Below are 19475 nucleotides of genomic sequence, written 5' to 3'. Positions count from 1 at the left end.
CATGGAGAGGATGAGCTGCGAGTCCTCGTCGGCCTCGAGGAGCGCGGCCATCTCGCACTTGGCGTCGCCGCTCGCCGCGCGGTCCTCGCGGTCGCGGTGCGCCTTCTCCGCCAGCGCGCGGCGCATCTTCGCGCGCCGCGCGAAGGTCTTGGCGCGCCGCGCGATGGCCGCCTCGGACTCGTCGTCGTCGCTGCCGTCGCCGCCGATCGCCGGCGCCGCGTCGTCGTCGTCGTCCGACTCGGAGTCGGAGACCTGGATCTCGTCGCGCTTCGCGGCCTTGAGCCGCGCGCCGAGGTGGCGGTTCTTGAGCTCCTGCGAGATGAGCGCGGCGAGGCCGCGCTCCTCGTCGCCGCCGTCGTCGTCGTCGTCGTCGCTCTCCTCGCCGTCGGAGCCCCGGCGCAGCTTCTCGACCTCGTCGTCGCTCTCGCCCAGGCCCAGGCGCTTCGCCTCGGCCTTGGCCGCCTTGTCCATGCCCACGAGGTCCGCGAGGCGGAACGCGCCGCGGTTGCCGCCGCCGGCCGCCTCGGAGCCGAAGCCGTCGCGGACGCGCTGGAGCATGGCCGCCATCTCCTCGCGCTCCGTTTTCCGGTCCTGCTGGAGCCGGTGGGCCTCGGCGCCGGCCTCGTCGCCCTCGCCGTCGCTGAGCTCGTCGACGATGGCCTCGAGGTCCTCCGCGGTGACCTCGAGGTCCTCCTTCTCGTCGGGGTCGTCGCCCTTCTTGGGCTTCTTGCTCGACACGCCGAAGCCGAAGTCGCCGAGGCCCATCTGGCCGCCGTCCTCCTCGTCGCTCTCCTCGGCCTCGCCCTCGATGCCCACGTGGCTCCGCTTCGTCGCGCGCCGAGCGTCCGCGAGCAGCGCCGCCTTGTACGCCGCGTTGCGGTCCACGGCCGGCGCGGCGTCGGCGTCGGCGTCGTCGTCGTCGGCCTCCTCGGCGGGCGCCGGCGCGGCGTCGGGCGCGTCGACCTCCATGGCGTCGGGCGCCGCGGCGGCGTCGGGCGCGTCGGCCTCGAGCGTGTCCGGGACCTCGAGCGTCGCCTCGAGGGTCGCGACCTCCGGGACCTCGAGCGTGTCCGGGACCTCGAGCGTCGCCTCGAGGGTCGCGGCCTCCGGGACGGCGGGCTCCGCGGCGGGCTCGGAGGCGTCGGCCTCCGGGACCTCCGCGGCGTCGTCCGCGGCGGCGAAGTCCGGGAGCGCGTCCGGCGCGGCGGCCTCGGCGGGCGCCGCCGCGGCCTCGGCGGCGGCCGCGACCTCGGCCTCGGCGGCGGCCGCGAGCGCGGCGGCGACGGCGTCCTGCGCGGCCGCGCGGTCGACCGCGGCGTCGTCCGCGGGCGCCTCGAACTCCTCCTCGCCGTCGTCCTCCTCGTCGGCGCCCCAGATGGACGCGCGGCGCTCGTCGCTGAGGCGCTGCTCGAGGTCGCGCTCCTCGCGGTCCCGGCGCTCCGCGTCGCGCGCGTCGACGACGCGCTGCGCCTCGAGCGCCTGGAGGTGGCGCGCGTACGAGTCCGGGTCGACGCCGTCCTCCGCCGCGACCTGCTCCGCGAAGTTGACCATGCCGACGCGCGTGACGGCGCGCGCGAGCTTCTTGCGCAGCGCGCGGCGGCCGCCGGCCCGGAGCTTCTTCCGCGCGGAGAGCGCGCGCGCCGTCGACACCTTCGTCGGCGACGGCAGCGCGGCCGCCGCGGCCGCGGCCGCGGGCGGCGCGCCGACGATCTCGAGGCTGCAGTCGCTCTCGGAGCCCGAGTCGGCCTTGCCGTCCTCGAGGAGCCGCGCGAGCGTCGCGCGCGCCTCGAGCTCCGCGCGGCGCTCCTCCGCCGCGAAGCGGTCCGCGAGCTTCGCCGCGAGCGCGGCCTTCTCCACCGCGAGCTCCGCGAGGGCCTCGCGCTCCTGGTCCGCCAGGGCCGCCTCGATGGCCTCGCGCTGCTTGACGGCCTCGGCCTCCTCGGCCTCCTCCGCGAGCTCCTCGTTCGTCGGCGCCGCGGGCGCCGCCGGCGCGGACGCGAGCGCGTCGTACGCGTCGGCCTCGGCCGCGGCGTCGAAGGCCTCCTCGGGCGCCGACGCGGCGCTTGCGCGCTTGCCCTTGCCCTTCTTGCGCGCGACGAGGGGCGCGGCGTCCTTGTAGGCCCGCTGCGCGTCCGCGTCGAGCGCCTTCCACTTCTCGCCGAGCTTGGCCATGACGCGCTTGTTCAGGTCCTTCTTGTCGAGGCCCTCGTTCGCCGGGTCCTCCTCGACCTCGGCGCGCGTCGCCGCGCGCGACTCGTTGGAGAAGTGGAGGTAGCCGCTCAGCTTGACCATCCGGGGCTCGTCGCCGTCGGCGCTCGCGCGCTTCGACTTCGACGTCTTCTTCTTCGGCCGCTCGTCGAACTCGTCGCCGAAGTCGTCGTCCTCCGCCTCCGCCTCCGCCTCCTCGGCGGGCGCCACCTCCTCCTCCTCGTCGCCGCCGTTGAGCGCCTCGGTCATGACGCGCTTGATCCACTTCTTCTTCTCCTTCGTGAGCTCGACGCCGAAGTGGTCCGCGACGGCCGCGTAGACCTCCTTGATCGTGTTGCTCTCGCCCGACGCCGCGTGGGCCCGGATCCAGGCCTCCATCGCCGCGTCGTCGGCGGGCGCCTCCTCGGGCTCGCGCTCGTCGCGCGGCTCCGGCGCGAGCTCCGACGCCGCGCCGGGCGACGCCGGCGGCGACACCGCGGCGGCGCCGCCCGCCGGGGGCGCGCCGCCCGCCGCGGCGGGCTCGTCGTCCTCCGAGATGGGCTCGTCGTCCTCCGAGATGGGCTCGTCGTCGGCCGCCGCCTCGGGCGCGCGCGCCGCCGCCGGCTCCGCCGCGTCCTCGTCCTGCGACATCGCCGCGTTGAACTCGAGCGCCGAGTCCTCCGGGAGCGACTCGCCGAACCCCGCGTCGTCCTCGTCGTCGAGGCCCTGCGACGGCGGCACGAGCTGCGTCGCCGCGCACTCGTCGTCGAACGCGCCCGCGTCGTCGTCGTCGATGTCGCACGCCGCGCTCTGCGTCGGCGGCACGAGCTGCGTCGCCGCGCACTCGTCGTCCATGTCGTCCCAGTCCATCGCGGGGGTCGGTTCTGCGTTCTGTGAGGTCACGGGGTGCGCAGGAGGGCCGTGCGCGGTGGCCAGCACGACGTCGTTGGAGGCGCGGCTCGAGTGCACCTCGCAACGATTCGAACTGCGGCGCGCCAAGGTGAATTTCCCGTATCCCTACCTTGCCTTTCGCACCCCGTCCGAGGCGCCGATAACGACACGGACCGGCAGCCCCCGACGGTCCAGGCGCGCCGGCAGCTCGCCCCCGCGGCCCAAAGACCATGATGCGCGGCGAGTACGACGGCGGCGGCCTCGGCGGCGATTCGCTGGAGCAGTTCGCGTCCTACGAGGACTACCTCGACGCCCAGGTGTCGGAGACGGACATGTACTACCTGGAGGACGAGGAGCTCGCGCGCCAGCTCGTCGAGCTCGGCTACCGCGGCTCCGGCGACACGCTCAAGCGCGACGAGTTCGAGGCCCGGAAGCGCGCGCTCCGCGAGCGCGGCACGCAGAAGGCGAACGTGCCCAAGCAGCTCGCGTCGGCGAACAAGGACCTGAGCGCGCAGCCCTTCCTCCTCGCCCTCGCGAACCGCGAGGCCCTCGTGCGCAACGGCAAGCTCACGTCCATCATCTTCCTCCGCGACAAGAACGCCAAGGGCCAGGAGGTCAGCGGCTACATCGACTACGCGCACCGCCTGAAGACGGAGAACTTCGAGCCCTACTTCAAGGGCCAGAAGCGCCTCATGCCCAAGCCCACGGACCTGTCCTACTACAACTGGGAGACGCAGACGTCGACGCACAACTCGACGCCCAACTTCCAGGTCATCGCCGACTCCGACGGCCTCCTCTTCAAAAACAAGCGCGACCGCAAGGTCATCAACGTGGACCCGAAGCAGAACCCGGGCGACAACTCGAGCCGCAACGAGCTCAAGACGCCCGAGTACCTCCAGGTCGTCATCTTCGACCACCTCACGCGGCGGAAGAACTAGCGGCCCTCGCGCGTAACCGCCCCCGATCGCGCCTCGTGTCCGCGGGGCGTTCGTCTTGCGCCGATTCGAACGACCCCACGTGCGCACGCGCGGCGGAAGACCCAGTTCTTATCGCGCCGCCCTCGCGTCGATCGCGGCCTCGAGGGCCGCGCCGTCCCCCCCGTGGCCCTCGGGGAAGAGGGCCGCGGCGACGTCGTCGACGGTGCGGCAGATGACGTCAAAGTGGCCGCAGTCGACGAGCTTCGCCTCCGCGTGGGAGCCGTAGGCGCAGCCCACGGACAGGCCGAAGCCCGCGCCGCGCGCGGCGGCGCCGTCCGAGGGCGCGTCGCCGACGTAGACGCAGCGCTCCGGCGGCACGCCGAGCTCGCGCGCGACCTGGAGCAGGCCGTCGGGCCGGGGCTTCGCCGCGGGCACGCTGTCGGCGCCCTGGGCGCTGCCGAAGGACGCGCGGACGCCGTTCGCGGCGAGCACGGCCTCGGCGTAGAGCACGGCGGCGTTCGTCAGCGCGCCGAGCGCCGCGCCGGCGCCGCCGATGCGCGCGACGAGGTCGCCGACGCCCGGGTAGAAGCCCGCGGTCTCGGCGTCGACGAGCGCGATGTAGGTGCGATCGAACTCGCCGCCGAGCCGCGCGCCGAGCGCCTCGTCGTACGCGCCGACGGCGTGCCGCGAGAGCCGCACGGGCGTCGTGTAGACGCAGCCCTCGTGGTACTGCGCCGCGTCGATGGTCGGGTAGTCGTTGGCGGCGAGCACCGTGTTCGTGGCGCCGAAGCCGAGCTGGAAGCTGTCGCTCATGGTGCCGTCGATGTCGAAGATGACCGCCATCTTCCGGCCCACCGGCGCCGTCAGGGCGTGCGCGGACATGGTGCACGCGGCCAGCGCGATCGCGGATATTTGCATCGATTGGGTGCGATGCGTGCTAGCGCGTGCCGACGCCTCTGGAGGTCGAGCACGATGTCAGTCGCATCGGCGGGTTAAGCAACAGAGCGTTGAACGTCAGCTTGCAAGCAACTGGTCTTGGGGGGAGCTGGTGGGGTCGGCGCCCTCGATGGCTTCGGTGTGCGGGCTTCGATGTGCCCGTGTCCATTCGTTTCTCTGCATTCTGCAGCGTCTCTTCGTAGCGTGGCGCTGTGTGCGGCTCCGTCGGCGTCGGCGTCTTCGCTCTCTTCGTCGGCCTCTCTCAGCCTGAGAGTCTGCTCTCTTCGGTCCCGCTGACTACGGGTGTCCTTTTCGGCGTGCGCCCTCGGCTAGCCACTCGTGGTCCTGAGGTGAATCGGCCTGGTCGAGCCGGAGTTCCTGCTCGTTTGCGTGCGAGTGCCCGCGGTCTCAACCTCCCCCGGTCCACGGAGAGTCCGGTGAGAGTGTCGTCTGAATGAGGCGACTCAGGAGCTGCCGCCCGGCGCCAATCCCGGCGTGCTCTCGGCGTGGCGGTCGGTACCAGGCTTGGCGCGAGTGTACCGCCGCCACACCTCCGATCCGAGTGCACGCGCGATCTTTGGGTCGGAGGAAGGGGCCGGTGTGGGAACGCCAACCCCCCGGCTACGCCTCCGTCTGAGCCTCCGGGCGGGATCTTCGGGTGCGCACCCCCTTCAATAACTAGTCCAACTGGGCTGCCATTCGGCGGGGCTGCCCGACTGGATCCATCCTTCGCGGAGCGGCGGCGCGCGTGTTCCGCACACCGAGCATGGCGCGGCCCCGCGTCGTCGCCGCCGCCGCCGCCACTCTCGGCGTCGCCGGGGCCCACAACTTCATCCTCCACGAGGCGCCCCTGTCCTGGCCCGACGCGGCCGTGGCGTGTCGCGCCGCCGGCGGCCGCCTCGCCAAGGTCGAGGACGCGGCGGAGCAGGCCGTGCTCGCGACGACCATGGGGTCCCAGGCCGTGTGGATCGGGGGCAGCGACGGCGCGACGGAGGGCGTCTGGGCGTGGGACGCGGAGGACGGCGGCGTGCTGCCGCCGTCCTCGGGCGCGACGCAGGCCTTTGAGAACTGGCTCACGCCCGACCGGGCCGCCGCGTTCCCCGGCTGCGGCGGCCACGCGGGCGAGTCGGAGCCGAACGACTGGGGCGCGGGCGAGGACTGCATGGGCGCCTACGAGCACTGCGGCCTGTGGTTCGACGCGAACTGCGCGGACCCGCGGCCCTACGTCTGCGAGCACCCCGAGGCCGCCGCGCGGGCCGCGTGCCCCGAGGGCTGGCGCGGCGTCGGCGGCCGCTGCTTCGGGCTCGCGGGGTCGGGCCCGCGCGACGAGTGCGACGCGCGCTGCGCGGCCGCGCTGCCGCCGACGTGGCCCGCGGCCGCCCCCGCGTGCCCGGCCAACGAGGCGGAGTTCGCCGCGGTGTCGACCGACGGCCGCTTCGCGGCCGCGTACGAGTGCTGCAACTGGACGCCGGGCACGAAGGACACGTCGTGCTGCGCGTGGCTCGGCCTCCGCCAGGACCCGGACGCCGACGACGGCTGGTCCGGCGACGGGGCCGCCGGCTGGGACGCGGGCTGCGCGTCCGCGGACCGCTACGGCTACGACGGCTGGGCGGCGGGCGAGCCGAACCAGTTCCTCGGGCTCGAGGAGGACTGCGCGGCCTTTGGCGTCTGGGGGTCCATGCGCTGGTACGACGCGCCCTGCGGCCAGAGCTTCCGCTGCCTCTGCGAGGTCGAGCTCGCGGGCGCCGCCGCGGGCGCCGCGGGCGCCGCGGCCGCGCCGACGGCCGCGCCGACGCCGCGGGCCGTCGAGGCGGCGCCCGACGCGTCCTGCCCGCTCGCCTTCGTCCCCGCGGCGGGCACCTGGGCCGACGCCGAGGCGACGTGCGTCTCGCTCGGCGGCCACCTCGCGACGCTTCCCGATGCCGCGGCGTCGGCGTACGCGAGCGCCCACTTCGTGCGCGCCCGCGGCGGCTGCCGGCCCGCGTGGATCGGCTACAACGACCGTGAGGAAGAGGGCGTCTGGGCCTGGGCCGACGGCTCCGTCGGCGGCTACGAGCGCTGGTGGCCCGGCGAGCCCGACGACTCCGCGAACGGCGCCCGGGGCGCGGACTGCGCGAGCATGGGCGTCGACTGCGTCCACGGGTGGCGCGGCGTCGCCGACGAGTGGGTCGACAGCGGCTGCGACGCCGCCGGCGCCGACTACACGCCGCGCGGAGCGCTGTGCCAGCTCCGCCCCCTCGCGGCCGGAGACTGCGCCGGCGCGGGAGGAGCCGGCGGCGGCGTCTGCTCTGCGAACCCCTGCCCCGCGGGCGTGTGCGCGGGGACCTTCACCTGCGACGACGCGGCGCGGTTCGGCTACACGTGTGGGATGCTCGAAGCTGCGGGCTACGGCTGCGGCGGCTGCGCGTGCGCCGCCGACGCCGCGGCCGCCGCGGCCGAGGCGGCCTGGGCGGCGCCCGACGCCGACGACGGCGAGGCCGCCGTCGTCGAGTCGCAGTGCCACGCGGCGGCGTGCGGCGAGTACGGCTCGGGCGGGGTCGACGACGACTGCTGCGCGGCGCCGGACGACGCGTTCTGCGCCGAGGGCTACGTCTACGCGGCGGGCGTCGTCGGCTGCGGCCGGGGCTTCGCGGACGGCCGCGTGAGCACGTGCTGCATCGACCCGGCGGCGCCCGCGCCGGGCGTCGACGCGGACGCGTGCCCGCTCGCGCTGAACGCGGCGCCGCTGAGCTGGCGGAGCGCCGAGGCACTGCGTCGCCCTCGGCGGCCACCTCGCGACGGTGCCCGACGCGAACGTCGCCCGCTGGATCGACGAGCGCTTCGCGCGGCCCGGCGGGGAATGCGTGCCGCTCTGGATCGGCCTCAGCGACGCGACGCGCGAGGGCGCGTGGCAGTGGGCCGACGGGTCGCCGGCGTCGTGGCAGCACTGGTGGGCGAACGAACCCGACGACGCGGGCGGGAGCGAAAATTGCGCGAGCCTCGGCGCCGACTGCTTCTATCACGTCGAGGGCGTCGGCGACCGCTGGACGGACAGTGGCTGCGGGCCGGGCGACTTCGAGTACCGCGCGCGCGCGTCCGTCTGCCAGCTGCGGCCGCTGGTCGACGGCGACTGCGTGCCGGAGGCGGTCGCCGACGCCGAGGCGGCCGCGCCCGAGGCCGCCGCGCCCGAGGCCGGCGGCTGCCCCTTCAACGCGTGCCCGCTGCCGGACCTCTGCGGCGAGGCGTTCACGTGCGACGCGGCCGCGGTCTCGGGCTTCTCGTGCGAGACGCTCGAGGCGGAGGGCTTCGACTGCGCGGGCTGCGCCTGCCCGCTCGACGGCGTCGACCCGGCGGACCGCGCCGCGCCGGACCCGGGCCGCGGCGGCGGCGGGGCGCGCGGCGGCCGCGACCGCGACCGCGGCCCCGAGGCGCGGTCCGCGTCGGCGTCGGGCGGCAAGACGCTCGTCTTCTTCGGGCGGCCGCTCGCCTGGGCCGACGCGCGCGCCGCGTGCCGGGGCGACGGCGGCGACCTCGCGGGGCTCCGCGACGCGGACGACCAGGCGGCGCTCGAGCGCGTCGCGCCGGCGGCGCCGGTCTGGGTCGGCGGCGCCGGCGCGGGCGACGCGTGGCGCTGGAGCGCGGGCGGAGCCGTCGATGGCTTCGAGCGCTGGGCCACCGCGGATCGCGCGGCGGCGACGCCCGGGTGCGGCGCGTGGGCCGGCGCCGACGCCGACGAGCCCGACGAGGGCGCGGCGGCCTGCATGGCGGTCCACGGCGGCTGCGGCCTCTGGTTCGACCACCCCTGCGACGGGAAGAAGGCCTACGTCTGCGAGTACGCCGACGACGCCGGCGGCGGCGAAAAAGGGCCCGAGGCGGCCGCGGGCGGCGGAATGATGGCCGTTGTCGTCGCCGTTGTGATTGTGCTCGCGCTCCTCGGCGGCGGCGCCGCCGCCTACGCGGCCAAGCGGCGGCGGGGCCACGCGGCGCGCGGCTACGGCGATGTCGCGCGCGGCTACGAGCCCGACAGCGACCTGCCGAGCTACGGCGACTACGTCCTCAACCCGATCTCCGTCTCCGCCGGCGTCTAGCATATCGGCCCCGCCGCCCCACGTTGCTTTGCTACGCTCGCCGCGCACCTTGAGACGAGGAGGGGGAGGAACCGCCATTTGGCTAGACTCGGATGACCTTCTAAAACCTTGGAGTTCACGCAGGAGCTGCCGCCCCGCGCCTGTTCGGTCTGGTTCCCTCCGCGGGCCTGCCTCGGGGGCCTCCCCGGACGGACGCAGTCGGGCCGGGCATGCATCCCCTTCAACAACTAGTCCAACACGAATAGTATCCGGTAGAGCCGGTGTGATTATGGGCGCAGCCCCGCGCTAGCCATCAGCTCAAGCAGCAAACGATGACGATGCGACTGCTCGTCGCGGCGCTCCCCCTGGCGGACGCGGCGACGATGACGTGGACCGCCGGGGCCGTGGGCTACTTCGACGTGGCGAACAACTGGGACGGCGGCGAGGTGCCCGGCTCGTCGGACACGATGGTCCTCGCCGACGGCACGGTCTACCTCGCCGGCGACGCGACGATCAACAACCTCAAGATGAGCGGCGGCGAGCTCGTCGTCGGGTCGAGCGAGTGCCCCGACGGCTGGAGCACGACGCTGACCTTCGACGGCTGCGTCCGCGCGTACGCGACGCCGAAGACGTGGCTCGAGGCCGAGGAGGTCTGCCACGCCGCCGGCGGCACGAGCAACGGCGGCTACCGGGGCCACCTCGCCCTCATCGGCGACGACGAGACGAACCAGCTCGCGTCGCTGCTCTGCGCGGCCGCGACGAACGCGACGTCCCTCCGCCTCGAGAACAGCGACGCGGAGTCCCGCGGCGAGGAGTTCGCGCCCGGCGCCGAGCCCTGCTGGATCGGCATCACGGACTCTTACGCCAACGCGTCGGGCGCGGCGCCGCCGCGGGAGCAGGTGAGCCGGCCCGACGCGGGCGGCGCGGCCGCGGACGACGGCGCGTGGGCCTGGGCCGACGAGGCCGCGGTGCTCTACGACCCCCTCTACCGGTCCTGGGCGCGGCGCGAGCCCCTGTTCCGCGGCGGCGCGAACTGCGGCGCGTTGTTGCATCGGGGCTACGACCCCTACAGCCCGCCGCGGCCGCGGTGGCGCACGCACCTCTGCTCGGAGAGGCTCCCCTTCGTGTGCACGCGGCGCGGCGCGACGACGTCCTACGATTTGACGGTGGCGAACACGTTCACGTTCACGGGCGGCGCCGTGTCCGGCGGCGGCGTCGTCACGCCGAAGAAGATGTCCTTCACCGCGGGGATGACACCGGAGCTCGTCAACGCGGGCCTCGTCGTCGCGCAGTCCATCTCCATGGGCTCCGACGCGCGGCTCTACGGGTCTTTGGGCGCCTGGATCGAGGTCACGTCCGCCGGCTCCTGGGGCGTCTCCGGGGACGCGCTCCTCGGCGGCTACGGCGCGCGCGTGCTCTCCGAGGGCGCGATGCGCATCACGTCGAACGGCGTCTCCGAGTGGGCGATCCACGCATCGGGCACGCTCCGCTGCAACGGCTACGGCAACGCCAACGGCGGCGGCGACCTGAGCCGGGCCACGATCGTCCTCGCGTCGTCGAGCAGCCGCTTCGTCGCCAACGGCCGGTCGCTGGCCTTCCGGACGCCGCCCGTCGATTTGGTCGACGTGTCCGCGGACGCGCCCGTCGCGCGGGAAGACGTGCTCTACGCCAAGGAGCTCACGGACGAGCCGGGCGAGGCCGTCTTCGGGACGTACGCCTTCGGCCAGGGCGCCCTCGAGTCGGCCTTTGGCGCGCTGGACGACGCGATGCCGCTGACGGTGTCCGCGTACAAGATCGACGGCTTTTCGGACCACAAGAACGGCGACGGCGAGCTTTTAGCGCCGGCCCGCGGCTCCTACCGCCTCGCCGCGGGCGCCGACGAGTCCGTCTGCATCCCCTGGCACGCGTCGGCGCGCGAGTTCCAGGACGCGGTCAACGGCCTGCCGGACGTCGCGGCCGTCGGCGGCGCGACGGTGACGCGGCACGGCGACGGCGGCCGGCGCTGGAACTTCGGGTTCCGCTACGAGGTCGCCTACGACCGCGCGGGCACGGCCACCGTGGGCACGCTCTCCCTATCCTGCGCCGGGTCGGCGAACGGCTGCGGCTGCTTCGACGCCGTGAGCCGCCAGTACGCGAAGCCGACGGGCTGGTGCAAGCACGGGATCGCCGAATACGCCAAGGCGGAGACGGGGCGCCTGTGCCTGACGGACGTCGCCGTCACCGTCGACCGCGTCGTCGTCGGCGGCGAGACGACGTTCAGCGACTTTGGGACGGCGTCCGTGGAGCTCGCGGAGGGGTTCCACGCCTTACCGGCGACGCTCGTGCCGCCGCTCCGCGTGACGGGCGCGCGCGCGCGCGGCGTCACGGCGTCCGCGGCGACGGCGTACCAGAAGCTCTACATGGAGGCCGGGTCCCTAACCTTCGCGGGGCCGGGCTACGCGGGCGACGACGCCGCGGCGCTGCTCTTCGGCGCGCCGGACAAGTTCTTCCGCGGGGCTTTGGGGCTCGCGCGCTGGTCCGAGAACCGCGACCGCGACTTCGCCGCGACGGTGGCGCTCAAGTCGGAGATCAACGGCGGCGACGTCCGCATCGCGAACCCGCGGCTCGCGGACCAGGCCGCGGCCGGCGGCGGGTCCTCCGCGAGCCTGAGCTTTCAGGGCGTGGTGACGTGGACGGGCAACGGCGGCTTCCGGGGCAACGGGAAGGTCGCGCTCCAGTCGACGACGACGATCACGACCTGCGTCAGCCGGAGCGGCGACGGCGACGAGTGCCCGCGCGGGAGCCGGGGCGACGGCGCGCCGGACCGGTTCCAGCCCGCGCACCTCCGGGACGCCGTCGTCGTCGAGATCGACGACGGGTCCTGGTCCCAGGGCGATCTGCTCATGGGCGAGGGCGCCACGCTCACGGTCGCCCAGGGCCTGGCCGTCGACGACGACGCCAGCGACCGGAGCCCGCGGATCTTCGCGACGGCGCGCGACGCGACGCCGGGCCGCGAGGACGACGCGCGGAACGGCTGGTACTCGAACCCGACCTGCGGCGACCTCTGCCAGGCGTCGCCGACGCTGCGCGTCGACGCCGCGGGCGAGGTCGACGTCGCCGCGTCCGCGGCGATCTTCGAGGCGACGCTCTTCAACCGCGGCGAGTTCAAGGTCGCGTCGTCCGGCGCGGCGACGCTCGGCGACGGCGGCGGCGGCGACGGCGATTTCGTGGTCGCCGGCACCCTGACGCAGCGCGGCGGCGTGCTGGATCTCGAAAGAGGAGCGCTGAGCGGGTCCGGGTCCGTCGGCGTGTCGGGGGGTCGCGTGCTGCTGCCGGGGACCGTCGCGCCGAGCGTTTCGGTCTCCGGAGGCGAGGCGGCGATCCGCGGGCGCCGCGCGGACCTGAGCTCCGTGGCCATCTCCAACGGCACCTTCAAGGTGCTCGCCGACGCCGCGAACGTGACGCTGTCCTCAGATCTCATCATCTCCGGCGGCGCGCTGCGCTTCCCGGAGCGCGACTCGTACGCGGCGACGCACCGGAACAACCTGCACAGCGGCACGCGGAATTTGGACCGGGGCGCGATGGTCGTCCACGGCCACCTGAACTGGACCGACGGCGCCATCTCGGGCAACGGCGACGTGAACTTGATGGCGTCGTCGTCCGTGCGGAGCGGCTTCATCGAGCGCTTCGCGCGCGTCGTCAACCACGCGGCCATGTTCCTCGAGGACGGCGCCGTCGTCGCGGAGACCGAGGGCTACATGGAGAACCGGGGCACCGTGGAGATGCGCGAGCCCCGGTCGACCTACGCGGGCATGTTCGGCCGGCGGCCGAACCCGCGGGAGGCCCAGCCCGTGCTCCAGTACGACTGGGAGGACAACATGTACTTCTACAACGGGAAGCGCGTCATGGTCGTCGGCGACGACTCCATCCGCGACGCGAGCCTCGGCGTGAGCGGCAACTACGATTAACGATGGCCGCGTTCGAGTCGCGCGGGGGCGCGCGCAGTGGCGCTCCTTGAGGCTGCAGCGCCAAGGAACCGGGCCGTGAGTCGGCCCGTAGGCGTAGAGCTCAAGCAGCAGTCAAGCAGCAGTCAATGCCGGCTTGAGCGTGCAGCTTATGGCAGCAGCGTGTTGGCCGACGCACTCCGCGAAGCGGCAGCCCCAAAAGTGGCGGAGTTACAGTCCATCCCCTGGGAGGAGGGAGCCAAACAAGTGGCGGATGCGCGGCGTAACCCACCGGACTATGCAGACGGCTATGATCCCGTTGGCTTCCACCACGTAAACCGTAAGATAGACAAGGTGGTGTATAAAAAAAAGCACTCGTGTCGCGACTACTACAGACTCCCTAAATCAGATGTGCCGCCGCTAGAAAGAATTACGCACAAGGGGTACAAGTGGTATCTCGTAACGGGGACACGCGGCAGATGATGTGCGGCCAAGACGAGGCGCCCGGCGCGCCGTACCTCGCCGCGGCGGCGGACACGCTCGCGCACGCGCGCGCGTCGTCCGCGAGCGCGGCGCCGAGCGGGCCCTCGGCGTGGTCCGTGAGCGGCGCCGGCGCCGGCGCCGCCAAAAGCGGCTGCGCCTCGAGGCCCGCGCCGCCGGCGGACAACGTCCCGGAGCCGCGCCCTGCGAAGAAGCCGAAACCGAATTCGTCCGTGGTCGAGGCTCCAGCTCCCGCTAGCGACGCGCCACAGCAGCCCGCGGGCGAGGGCCCAGCCCGCGCGCGGACTGACGACGGCGCGGCGCATCTCGAGACACAGTCCGACGCGCACGCAGTCCAACTTCTTCTGCACGGCGGAGATGCGATGCCACTGGTCGCGTCGCAGGCGATTGCTGCAGGGGACGCGCTTGTGAACGACCTCGAGGGCACCAAGGTGGGAGAGTATCTCCAAACTTTGAAATCGGAGATCAAGAACGAGTTCGTCGAAAAAGTCAACGCCAACTACATGCAAAAATCTGTCGTCGAGGCGCAGCGCATCGACATCCTCGAGTCGCGCCGGCGCATCGACCCGGAGCGGCTTCTACAGAGGGCGTTCGAGGGCCGTAGTTGGCTAGAGGCTTTGGGGGAAGACGTCCTGCACAAGCTCGAAGTCAAGTTTAAGATGAAACACGGCAAACCCGAGCCCAAACAGGAGGCCCAGGCTTGTCAGATGGTGTGCCAGCAGCTTGGAGCCATTGGGAAACTCGAGGCAACGGACTACCAATACGACCAGGTTACTGATGATGAAGGCCGTCCCGACTTTGTTTTTCACCTTGCGAATGGTTTCAACTGCCCCTGGGGGTGGCCTTACCCAGCTGCTGCGGCCGGGAAACCCGCAACGGGGAGACTCTTCACGGAGGTCAAGATCGCCAACTTCGACAAAAGAAGCAAAACCCTGAAAATGAACAAAGGCGAGGAAGACCGCGTCTTTGGGCAGATCGTCGGCTACTTCGAGTGCGCGGCCAAGTCTGATGCCGGGCCGTTCCACGCGGGCCTGCTCCTGATCCTCGTCGACGCCAAGGCCGAGAGGGGCCAGATGTTTGATCTCTACGAGAAGATGCGCAAGAAGACCGTGCTCATGCAAGTGGCCGTCCGCGCCTCTTCGCCGATTTGTGCCAGCGTGAACTTAGCTCTCTCCGTCGCCAAGCTCAGCCCTGGAGAAAATGGCCACTTCCACTTTTCTTCGATGGACGACTCGTATCTCCGCCCTTTAGGCGAATAGTGTGCTCCCGATCGTAATTGGCAGTGCTCAAGTGGCGTGCAGGTTACGGACCCGGACGGTTGGCCGGCGCCGGGCTCTAGCGCCGGGCATTCCGCAGGCCTGGTGTCCTCGCGGTCGGAGTCGCAGGAGCCCACGTGGGCGCTAGCGAGGGTGATTAAACGGGGAAACGGGTTTTTCGTGTGCAGGGGGGATCACCTCTGTTCCAGGGAGGCGGCGATGGCGGCGGCGAGGATCGCGTCCTCGCCCGAGTCGCGCGCGGAGAGGTCGATGGCCGCGGCGAGGTCCGCGTCGCCCGACGGCGCCGCGGCGCCCGCGCTGTCCGCGAGCGCGCGCGCGAGGTCCGCGTCGCCGCCGCCGGGCTCCGCGTCGGCGGCCCAGGGCTCCTGGCTCAGCGCGAGGGCCCGCGCGAGCTCCTCCTCCTCGGCCCGCGCGACGGCGGCGTCGTCGAGCTGGGCCTGGAGCACGCCGCGCTCCGCCTCCGGGTCCTGGGCCGCGTCGAGCGACGCGCGGAGCGTCGCCTCGAGGTCGTCGTCGTGGGCCTCGAACTCGCCGCGGCTCAGCTCCAGCGCCGCCGCGACGCGCGCCGCGTCCGTCGCCTCGACGTCCGACGCGGCCTCGGCGCCGCGCGCGGCCGCGGGGTCCGCCGCGCGCCTCCGCGCGAGGGCGCGGCGGATCGCCGCGTCCTCGAGCTGGCCCGGCGGCTCGCAGTAGAGCAGGGGCGGCTCCGCGTCGCGCACGACGGAGTCGTAGTGGCCGCCGCCGTAGTACGAGAGGCGCATGGGCGCGCGGCGGACGTCGCCGACGGCCATCGCGCCGCCCGCGGACGCCTGCTCGCCGCCGTGGAAGGTCCGGAGCACCTTGGCGCCGCCGGCCTTGGCGTTGGCCGCGGCGTCGTAGGACCAGATCTCCGCGGGCCGGTCGTAGAGCTCGCAGAGCGCCTGGACCTCGGGCTCGTCGCCCCACGCGCCGTCGCGGCGCTTCGCGGCGACGTAGCGGCGGAACCTGCGTGGAACTCAAATCTTCAACCCGACTTCAATGTGCGCGTATGCGACCGTTTCGACGCAAGGCTTTCTGCCGTGCTTCGAGAACTCGACGAGAGCAATCGATTCGTCCAAAAATCAGCCGAATCGACTTCGATTTGACCGAGCTAGAGAGTTCTGAAGTTTGGTGGGGACCCCCCAAACCGGTGGTTGATTTCCACACGGGGCGGAACGCGGACGCGTCGCCCTCGACGTAGGGCTCGAAGAAGGCCTGCTCCGCGTCCATGTAGTCCATGCACTTGCGGCGCACGACGTCGTGGTGCACGTCGTCGCCGTAGACCTGGTGCGCGACGGACCGGAAGAGGCAGTTGCCGTCGCCGTCGACGCGGACGAGGCTCAGGCCCCGGCGCCGGAGGCAGCGCTGGTAGCGGTCGAAGACGTCGCCCGTCGCCGGCACGGCGCGCGGGGGCCGCGGCGCCCGCGGCGCCGGCGCCCCGGCTTCCGCGGGCCGCGGCGCGCCGTCGTCCGTCTCCGGGCCGTCGGCCACGGCGTACGTCCGCCGCGGCGGCGGCGGCCGCTTCCGGAGCTGGGGCGCGCGGGTCCGCCCGAACTCCCGGAGCCGCGTGCCGACGTCGACCCAGTCGTCGAACTTGCGGTGGAAGCCCTTGTAGTGCACGAACGCCGCGCCCGGCCGCGCGTCCAGAACCTCGGCCTCGAGCCACGCGCCCGTCTCGTCGAGCGCCTCGACGCGCTGGCCCGGCGTGGGCGCGCCGCCCCGCTGGTAGGTGCGGGACCCGAAGGGCGCGATGCGCGGGCTCTCGGCGGGCAGCCACTCGTCCCACTTGTCGCTCCAGTACGTGTACGTCACGAGCAGGCGCCGCGCGGCGTCGTCGACGCGGACGACCTCGGCCTCGGCCCACTTCTTCACCGTGTCGAGCACGTCCACGCGCTGGCCCGCGTGGTAGCCGCAGGGCGGGCCGCGGGAAACGCCTGGGGCGCGCGGGGTCGCGGCTTTCCGACGGAGCGGCGGGGGGAGGGAGCGCGGGGCGGGGGGCGCACCTTCCGGGCGGCAGACCTGGCCCGAGAAGTTGCGCTTCATCGACGCCGTCGGGGGGGCGTCGTAGCAACCCTCCGGTTCCGCGCCCATGCTCCGGGCTCGGACGGCAGCACGGAGGGCGGCGCGCTCGAGAGCAGTGATGCGGTCGTTCGAGCCAAGCTTGCAAGATAGCCAAGTAGATGCGGCCGCATCGATGCAGCCCGGTTGCGATGGCTCACTCGCGGAGCGACTGGCCGGAGCACGAGTCCGCGTCGCACGCGCCGCCGCGGCCGCGGAGCGGCTCCGGCAACTCGCGGCCCGGGCGCTGCTGGCGGGAGCGCGCGGGCCTGAGTCCCGACGTCTTCTTCTGCGCGGGCTGCCAGCTGCCCTGCCACTACCCGAAGCGCTGCGCGCGGTGCCGCCAGGTCGCGTATTGCACGCCCGAGTGCCAGCGCCGGGCCTGGCCCGCGCACAAGAAGACCTGCGTGCCGCCGCGGCCGACGAAGTCGCTCTGCGCCTACTGCGGCCACGTCGAGGACGTCCCCGCGACGGGCGCCGTCGTCGCCGTCGGCTCGACCAAGGTCGCCTGCCGGGGCTGCGGCCGCCGGGGCAGCGGCGACCCGGCCATCGACGTGCGCCTCCTCGAGGAGCTCGTGAAGCAGGTGCCCGAGGGGCCCCACGCGGCGCTCGCGAGGGCCGTCGTAGGCAAGGCGCTCGCGGACGACGTCGCGGCGCGGCGCGACCGCGGCGAGGACCCGCCCGCGGAGCTGCGGCGGCGCTGCCACGAGATGCTCGGCCGGTCGGCGTCGTTGGGCGTCGCCGCGTCCGCCGCCGCGCTCGGGCAGCTCTTCTACTTCGACGCCTGCGAGCTCCAGAGGCGCGACGACGCGGCCAAGCCGCCCGCGCTGCGCCGGAGCTACGACGCCGACGACTTCCTCGCGGCGGGCCCGGTCATCGATTTGCTCGAGCGCGCCCGCAACTGGTACCAGATGGCCCTCGACGAGACGAGCCAGTACCGCTTCTCGCCGGATGAGCGGGACAACGTCCTCGCGCTGCCCTACGTCCGCAGCCTCCTCGGCACGGACCGGGACGGGGCCGAGGCTGGGTAACCCTTACTGTCGGGAGTCGCGCGCGCGGCGGGGTTGCTCCCACGGTGATCTCTACTTGGCCTCGCACGCCTTGGCCTTCTTGTTCCAGCGGCAGGACTTCTTGTTCTTTTTGGCCTTGCACTTCTTCTTCTTGAGCGCAGTGCAGTCGATTGGCGGTTTCTTGGCCTGGCACTTGCGCTTCTTCCATTTGCACGTCTCGTCCTGCTTGCACGGGCGCTTCTTCTTGTGAGCCTCGCAACCGCCGCCGGTCGCCGTCGTCGTCGTCGTCGCGCCGCTCTCCCCCCAGCGGGAGTAGGTCCCGTCGGGAAGGACCTTGGCGAGCGTCGACGCGTCGATGAGCGCGTCGAGCGCCGGAGCCAGCGAGGCCACGAGCGCCGGTGTGCACGCCTGCCACTCGTCGGCGATGTCGGCGCAGCGCGACTCCAGGTAGCCGAGCTTGGCCGTGAGAGCCCAGTATAGGCCCTCAGTGATCAAGCAGCGGGAGTCGCAGGTCGCGTCCGCGTAGTGGAAGGCCCCCGAACACGACCCCTCTAAGAACCGGCACTCCGCGTAGTGCGCGCACTTGGGCTTCGGCCCCGTCTGGCACGTCGCGGTCCCGATGGCGCTCGAGCACTCGCCGTCGCCCCAGTCGCAGCAGCCGACGGCGCGGCACTGGGTCTTGGTGAGGCCCTTGTTCTCGCACGCCTCCTCGCCGTTCAGTTCCGGTCGGCACGGCGCCGTCGGCTTGCCGGCGCTGGAACAGCCGCCGTGGCAGTGGCCGTCGTGGCAGTTCAAGTCGAGGTCCCACTCGCAGCAACCGACGGCCAGGCACTGCTGCTGGTTGAGCGCGTGCCCTTGAAAGCTGCCCTCGCACGCGTCCTCGGCGGTCTCGTCGAGCCGTCGCGACTGGCACTCGTCTTCGCCGACGGCGCTCCAGCACTCCCCGTCGTTCCACCAGCAGCACCCCACGGCCAGGCACTGGCTCTCCTCGAACCCCTTGCCCTCGCACGCGTCCTCGCCGTTCGGGACCCCGTCGTTGGAGCCTTCGTCGGCGCCGCCGTCTCCGTCCTCGTCGGGGTGGTCGTGGCCGCCGTCTCCGTCCTCGTCGCGGTCGTCGTCTCCTTCGGCGTCGCAGCTCCGGCCGTCGGCGTCGGGCCCGGCGTCGCACTGCCAACTGGGCTCGCAGTCGCCCATGACCTCGTCGATGGCGGCGGCGACGCTCGAGCCGGGCTCCTCGCCCCACACGTCGGGGTAGGCCACCGCGTAGCCGCGGCCCGTGATGAGGTGCAGTACCTCCTCGATCGCGCCGTCGGCCGAAATATCGTTCCCGGCGTACTTTGTTCCTCGTCGTAGAGGCTCTGGAAATCGTGCGCGTCCTCGAAGGCGTTGACCTTGCCCTTGCTGTAGCCGTCGAACATCGCGTCCAAGTCCCAGTCGTCCTCGGTCTCGGTCATCAACATCGCCGCGCCGACGCTTCGGAGCGCCGCGGCGACCTGCGGATCGTCGAGCGCGCCGTCCTCGTCGTTGTCGAGGTACTGGGCGACGATGTTCGCCGCGTGGACGACGGCGGCGTCGGATGTGCCCTGCATGGCGAAGATGTCCACGGTGTCGAGGATGGTGACCTGCTTGACGACGCCCACTTCCCGAGCGACCTTGTCGATATCCTTGCCCGTCTTGATCGTCGGGCCCGTAGCCGCCGAGCCCCGGAGGA

The 19475-nt window shown here is 72.8% G+C and overlaps 2 protein-coding genes across 2 annotated transcripts; both read left to right on the top strand.

Moving 5' to 3' along the window:
• Positions 1-3311: 3311 nt before the first annotated feature.
• AURANDRAFT_23309 (hypothetical protein) lies at positions 3312-4016 on the top strand (the record flags this gene model as incomplete). Its single annotated transcript, XM_009036956.1, has 1 exon — positions 3312-4016. One exon carries the CDS (start codon positions 3312-3314, stop codon positions 4014-4016), a length of 705 nt encoding a protein of 234 aa, XP_009035204.1.
• Positions 4017-5697: 1681 nt separating this feature from the next.
• Positions 5698-12924, top strand: AURANDRAFT_62669 (hypothetical protein; the record flags this gene model as incomplete). The annotated part of the gene is made up of 3 exons (XM_009036957.1): positions 5698-7628; positions 7678-8980; positions 9295-12924. The coding sequence occupies 3 exons, from the start codon at positions 5698-5700 to the stop codon at positions 12922-12924; spliced, it is 6864 nt and encodes a 2287-aa protein (XP_009035205.1).
• Between the last annotated feature and the right edge of the window lie 6551 nt (positions 12925-19475).

The sequence above is a fragment of the Aureococcus anophagefferens genome (genome assembly GCF_000186865.1).
Source record: "Aureococcus anophagefferens unplaced genomic scaffold AURANscaffold_5, whole genome shotgun sequence".
In the NCBI taxonomy this organism is placed as follows: domain Eukaryota; class Pelagophyceae; order Pelagomonadales; family Pelagomonadaceae; genus Aureococcus; species Aureococcus anophagefferens.
This window is presented reverse-complemented; position numbering and strand designations above follow the sequence as displayed.